The sequence below is a fragment of the Macaca nemestrina genome, chromosome 12 (assembly GCF_043159975.1).
Source record: "Macaca nemestrina isolate mMacNem1 chromosome 12, mMacNem.hap1, whole genome shotgun sequence".
In the NCBI taxonomy this organism is placed as follows: Eukaryota; Metazoa; Chordata; class Mammalia; order Primates; family Cercopithecidae; genus Macaca; species Macaca nemestrina.
The window spans coordinates 2,326,460-2,332,944 of record NC_092136.1 but is presented as its reverse complement, the minus strand read 5'-3'; the positions used below and the strand labels follow the sequence as shown (position 1 = coordinate 2,332,944).

Below are 6,485 nucleotides of genomic sequence, written 5' to 3'. Positions count from 1 at the left end.
TATACACAAAGTCTGAGAAAGACACAAAACCTTTATTGTCCCCACCAGGAAGCCAGTGCTTCCAGCCCACACCCCACACCCCACACCCCAGGAGCCTCAGCAGGTCTCTGCTCGGGAGGACGCCACCCAGAGCTGCAGCCAGGGCCTCCAGTGCCACCTACAGGCAGCCTGCAGGCTTCCTCCCACTCCAGCTAGGCAGTGGCCAGGCTGCCCCTTGACCAGCCCCACTAGGAAGGCAGCAGGATGGCAGTGGCCAGTGTGGTCAGGCTGGGCCATCTCCCTCTCAGACCTCAGCACCTGGGTCCTCAGGGCTGCTGCCCTTGTTCCGGAAGTGGTCTCGACTCCGCTTCCTGCTGCCATGGAAGCCAACAGTCTCCACCGGCGGGAGACCTGGCACAGACCCACTGTGGACAGGCCCTGACAGTGCCTCCACCTCCTGCAGGCCCCCATGGGGGCTGCCCCATTCCTCGGCCTCTGGGCTCCCGGGCCCGGCCAGATGGGCCAGCTCCACAGGGCCCTCGCCCCTGTCTGTGGCAGGGTTCCCAAGGCCACCCCTGCCCGGCTCTCCCACCTTCCCCAGGACCCTCTTCCTCTCGTGTCTGGCCTCGACGCCTCGGACTGGTTTGGTGAAGACGACCCTCCCCGCCCCACAGCTGGAGGGGTCCTGGTTGAAGGAGGACACGCAGTCAGTGGGGGCAGCCAGGCTCTGGGAGCCCAGGAAGGCCAGGGCGGCGGCCTGATTGCTCTGCTCGCTGACCTCGGTCACATCTTCTAGGCTGTACTTGGTCCAGCGCTCGGGGTGTGCCACGTAGTCAGGGACCGGAGGCACCCTTGGGGAGGCAGGGCTCCGACGGGCCCCGCCCAGGCCTTCCACTGGAGACCGGCCTGAGGGCGCTAGGGGCTGCTTGAAGCCTCCATTGTCACTCATGCTCGTGTGGGCCACAGAGGATGGAGCCCTCCTGGCCGCTCCCTCCAGGCAGTCAAAGATGTCACGGCTGCGCTGGGAGAAGGTGGAGCTCATGCCTCTCAGATGGAATGGCTGCACCGTGGCCGGGAGGAGGCCTGACGGGGGTGAGGGTGGTTCATCAGGACCTGAATCCTCCTCCCCAGGCAGCCCCAGCGGGGACAGTGCTTCCACTTCGGCACCACCGGGCAAGCTGAGGTCAGAGTCCGAGTCACTGAGGGAGACTGTGTCGGAAGGCAGCGTGTCATACTCCGTCCCGTGCTCACCCTCCACGCTGGGGGACGGCTCACCTGTCCCTGCATCAGCCATGGGTCCCCAGGGCCACGCCACACCTAAACCAAAATGGCCCAGGAAGTTTGTCTCTCAGGAGGAACAGTATTGAGAATGAGTTCCCCCTGCAGATCCACTGCCCTGGACAAGTAGAGAATCAACTGACAGAACTGTCCCACACAGGGTGGAGTCCCGCCTCCCCCTCCAAGCCCTCCTCTCACCTCTCTTGGCTGCTGGGTGCCAGTGGTTGACACTGGAGTGTGACTGGACAGCCAAGTGGGCCAGGTGAATGGAGCCCTGCTGAAGGTCCTCAGTGGCACAGGCGTGGTCGTCTCAGGCCTGGGAGTGCCCCAGCATTGCCGCTGTTCAGCTGCTCAACTGCAGGTGGGTGGGGTGGGGGAGAGGACCAACCTCAGACCAGAGCACACATGTGTGAAACAGGTTGTGTCCAGTGCCAGCACATTGTCACCCCTTAAGGTGCCAGGCAGGACCGACCTAAGTCTGGGTTTTCAGAGCCCCTGACAGGCTAGGACTCAGGGTAGGGACTTTTGACTCGTTACCTCATTTAATCGTGCCAACCCTCTGCAGGCAAGCTTGGAGCTACTAAGCGATTTTAGTAGTAAGCAGCCACCCAGGGCTTAAACCCAGCGCCGAGATCAGGCAGGAGGGCCACTTATAAGCTGCTTGCTGTGCAGGGTGAGCAGTTGGTACTCCACAAAGAGCCGGCACCTTCCTGATCCATGGGGAAAAGGTTTGCTCCTATTTGCTGGAAGATCCCCGGGAGCTCCCAAGGAATCTGCAGCCAAGGCCCTGGCATCTGAGGGTCAAGCTCTCAGGAAAGTGGGGTGTCGACCATCACCTTGAGCAGCCCTGCTAGGCAGAAGCAAATCCCCGCAGCTCCTGGAGCGACCTCCAGTGACCTTCCTCCTGTAACACTCAGCACATACCTTGCCTTTCCAGCTGGGCAGATAAATGCTGCCTCCTGTACCCATTTAGTGGTAGAGTGACTAGGTGCCTCAGAGCTTGCGTTTCCAAGCAAAAAAGACGGCCCATCCACACCCTTCTTCACTGTCCTCGGCCATCCATCCACTGACTCCTCTCCTGCTACCAACACTCCTTGCCCGCCCAGGGTGACCTGTGTCTTGTGCACCCAACAAGGATGGGGTCAGGGGTACTATTAGGGACTGTCAGTGCCCTCCACCAGGTCAAACACAGGAAGGACCTCAATTCCTCTGAGGCCTGACTCTCCTCAGTGAAGAAGCCACCCCAGGGAAAGGCGATACCCAGTACCCCCCACACTGATGACCGTTTTAAAACTGGCAGGAATGGGGCGGGGGACATAATTTGCCCAAGTCACACAGTATGTTGCAGACGAAGCTGGAGTTCCAACCAGACCCCTGCTTCCCATATTCGCACTCCCGTCCTCTGCAGCAGAACGCCGCCGCGGCCAGAAGCAGCCTGGTCAGCGGGGCACTCCGAGGGGGGGCGGGGATCGGGCTGCAAGACAGGGACTCCGGGAGTCCGTTCTCGGGGTTCTCGGCGAGATCCGGCAATGAGTGGAACGGCAGAGTTGACTCCTTCATGTCCGGAGACTGAAGGAAGCCGTCTCTTTCTCCACATGAATGCAGAGCCCGGCCTTTCTCCACTCTATGTGCCAGCAAGACCTCCCCGCCAGGGAAAGAACGAACTCTCAGTGCCAAGTTGGCTCTCGGTGCGAAGTCGGGCTGGACAGGCCCAGGTCCGGGCCTCAAGAGGATGCTGTGGGTGCCAAGGGCCCGGTCGCAAGGTACGGGGGTCGGCGAGCACAGCGGGGCCTCCGAGCTCAAGTGTTAAAGCTGCGCTCGGTGACCTTCCGGAGGCTCGGCCGGCCACCGTGGCCCGTCCTCCCTCAGCACAAACCTACCGGCTCAAGGATGCACGGCAATCTCCATCTTGGTCGGCGCCGCACGTCCGCGCGGCGCGCTCAGCCCTCTGGGAAACCGAGTGCTCTGCCGGCGGAGCGCCGCGGCTTCCGCACCTGCAGAACTACAACTCCCACAAGGCACTGGGCCTCCACTCCCGACGCCTCTCGGGATGTGTAGCCCTGTGCGCATGCGCCCGCCCCTCTACGCGCTGGCCCTTGGGTCCGGCTTCGGAAGCGGCCCCGGAAACGACGGCATTTGTTGGGGAACCAAGACCGGAATTGACCAAGAAGAACAGGAAGAGGAGGGGCCAGGCCTGCAATTCCCAGAATGCTCGACGGCTAACCGACAGCCGGGCCGGCTTCCCGTGGTCCCAGCGCCACCTGCCGGAAACCGCGAGAACAGCGGCCGCCCCAGGCAGGAAGTGCATCATCTCGTATGGAGAACGAATGCCGTTCCCAGCACTTCCGGTCATGACCGGAAGCGGTAACTGTCGCTCCTCCTGGGCTTCGTCAATGCAGCGAGGCGGGACTCCCCGGGATCCCACGGTCCCGCTCAGGCCAGACGCAGAGGCGGTCCCAGCCCGAGATGAGGACGCGGGGTCGTGGCCGCTGGGTCACGGGTGAAGGGGGCTTTACCCGCTGGCTGGGCCGACGCTTTCCCACCCCTAGGGGTTTACTGGGCCCTGGCCGCAAACTTGTGGGGCGTCGTCCTCACACAATTGCCCGGCCACCCTGACACCTCTGGGCCCTCAGCTCTGGTGCACTGGTCCGGGCTCCGGGAGGCACTGAGACGTCCCCCGAGGGCGCTGCGGGGAAGCTGGGGCCAGGTCCCTGGTCCTTCCGGGCAGGATGGAAGCCGCTGAATGCTCAAGCTTCCAAGTCAGCGTGGCTGGGTGGGCGGCAGCCGGGAAGGTTTGGCCTCCGCCGTGCTTGGGAGCCTGTCCAGGGGGCAGGTCAGATGCCCGCCCTGAAAGGGAAGACGAGGGCCCAGGTTCTCCCTTCGACAAGCCGCGTCTCCCTTGGCCGCTGGCCCTGTTGGCACCTTGTGCCCCTTCTCAGCTGGGAGAGTTCATGCCCCACACAGTCAAGGAATCTGAGTTCCCCGTGGCTGCTAGACCTCTGGTCCCTCTGAAAGGCTCGAGAGAGAACTCCCCCAGGGCCTGCTGTCCTGGCATCCGCTGGGAAATAGGATTCAAGGACCTGCTGTGGCTCAGCCTAGAGAAAAGGAGGGGAAGCAGGACCCCCTCCTCGGCCCCCGGTCTGCTGTGCGCCTTTGGGATACCTTATTCCTTAAACTGCTCTTCCCTCCCCACAGGGAACATAGTGGAAAGTAGAGAGGGGGCTCCTTGAACCATCCTGTTACCCCAACCAGTGCAGGCTTGGAAGTTGGGAGCAGCAGGGGAGGAGGGCCTGCTGAGAGACTCTGTAACCCCCTAAAATGCAGGGCTGGGGACAGTTTCCAAATTGGCCCGCAAAGAGGCTGCTGGGAGCCCTAGACATGAATTCCCAGGCACTCATTTCCTCCAGGGGTCAGTTAAATGTGCCAGCATCTCCCGCCCCACAACTAGGGAAAAGCAGCCTGACCCAGAGCAAGCCCCACCCCACGATGTAGGGGAAGATAGGAGAGTCTAGACCAAGCCCATTGGCAAGGACGGGGAGCGCAGGGGCTGCTTAGCCCCAGAGCCTGTCCACCCCCCAACCACCGCCCGCTGAGGGGCTGGGTGGGCTCCCTAGTAGGACGAGGTCTTTCTTCCCCTCCAGCCCCTTTGAGACATGGCTCAGGCTTGAGCCGCCAGCTCTTCAAAGGAACACTTACAGGAAATAGATGGGCAGGACAGAGACCCTCAAATGCTCAGGAGGGAGCAGTGTGTCCATCCTTTGCCGTCCCTTAGGAGGAGGAGGAGTCCTGCAGCGCACCCAGTCCCGACCCCAAGCCCATCTCATACTGCATTCCCTGGCTGCCCAACCCCTCCTGCCAACCTACTGACACTGTGTGCTCCTCATGTGCCCAAGGGGCAGGGTGGAAGTGACTGCAGGCAACACAGGGCCTCTCCCAAAAGAGAACACAGAGAATCCTCCCAGAAAGGGCCCTTGCTACCTGGAGTTACTCCCTGGTTTAAACCCAAAGTAAAATTCTAAGCAACCCCAACCAACCGAATGGACACCTCTTGGCCAAACGCATTCTAAAGTAAACCTGAAAAGCTAGTTCAGGCCATGATGACCGTGGGTGGCCCAATGTGCCTCATTATACCCTCTTCCAGTGGGAATTCAGGCACTGCTGACCAGCATTCACATTAAAACAGACACCGTAGGCCGGTGTGGTGGCTCACACCTATAATCCCAGCACTTGGTCTATCACCTGAGTTCGGGTGTTCAGGAGTTCGAGACTAGCCTGGCCAACATGGCGCAACCCTGTCTCTACTAAAAATACAAAATTGGCTGGGTGTGGTGGTGCATTCCTGTGGTCCCACCTACTCGGGAGGCTGAGGCAGGAGAATCGCTTGAACCCGGGAGGTGGAGGTTGCCGTGAGCCGAGATCACGCCACTGCACTCCAGCCTGGGCGACAAGAGCGAAACTCTTGCCTAAAAATAAACAGAGACCTTAAGACTCACAAAACAGACTCTGTATCAATAAGATACCAATGTGACAGCAGGCCCTGAAAGAAATCAAAGTATTTTACCCCAAAATATATTTCTCTGATGTATTTTGAAATGGCCCTGCAAAGCTGTCTCTTGGGAAAATCTACATTCAATAGAGAATCCCCCTCCCTTTCAGGGTCTATTTCCTGATCCAGGAGATAATTAACTAAGATTCTGGCACCTTTTTAAGTCTGATAAGAAACATTTACAATCCGGAGGCTTCATCTGCATAAGAAGAATCTTGGTCTTCACAACTCCTTCTCTTAACCCAGACAGTCCATTCTATTGATTTCAGGTCTTTAGATAAACTCAACCAATTGTTAATCAGAACATCTTTTAATCCGCCTATGACCTGAAAGTCCCTCCCCTTCAAATCATCCTACCTTTCTGACTAAACCAACATACATCTTAGATGTATTGATCAATGTCTTATGTCCCTAAAATGTATAAATTCAAGTAGCCAGACCACCTTGGGCACCAGTTCTCAGGGCCTCCCGGGGCTGTGTCAGAGGCCACAGGTGCTCTTATTTGGCTCAGAATAAATAACTCCGCAAATTTTACAGAGTGACTCCTTTTGTGAACACCAGGGATCCCAACCCACCCCCTCACCCTGGAGCCCACACAGTCCACAGAGCCGAGCCCCACCCGTGCCGGACTCCCCCGCCCTCTGGCCAACCCCTAGGTCTCAGACGCCACTGGCACTGAGGG

The 6,485-nt window shown here is 59.4% G+C and overlaps 1 protein-coding gene across 1 annotated transcript; it reads right to left on the bottom strand.

Annotated features, from left to right (window-relative positions):
* Positions 1-14: 14 nt before the first annotated feature.
* LOC105469772 (tumor suppressing subtransferable candidate 4) lies at positions 15-6,399 on the bottom strand. The gene is made up of 3 exons (XM_011721293.3): positions 3,138-6,399; positions 1,456-1,612; positions 15-1,296 (listed from the first exon to the last, which is right to left on the bottom strand). The coding sequence occupies exon 3, from the start codon at positions 1,271-1,273 to the stop codon at positions 284-286; it is 990 nt and encodes a 329-aa protein (XP_011719595.1). The 5' UTR covers positions 1,274-1,296; positions 1,456-1,612; positions 3,138-6,399; the 3' UTR covers positions 15-283.
* Positions 6,400-6,485: the final 86 nt, after the last annotated feature.

Excerpts from the sequence above, each read along its gene's own strand:
- LOC105469772 (XM_011721293.3), bottom strand. The coding sequence starts at position 1,273 with ATGGCTGATGCAGGGACAGGTGAGCCGTCCCCCAGCGTGGAGGGTGAG.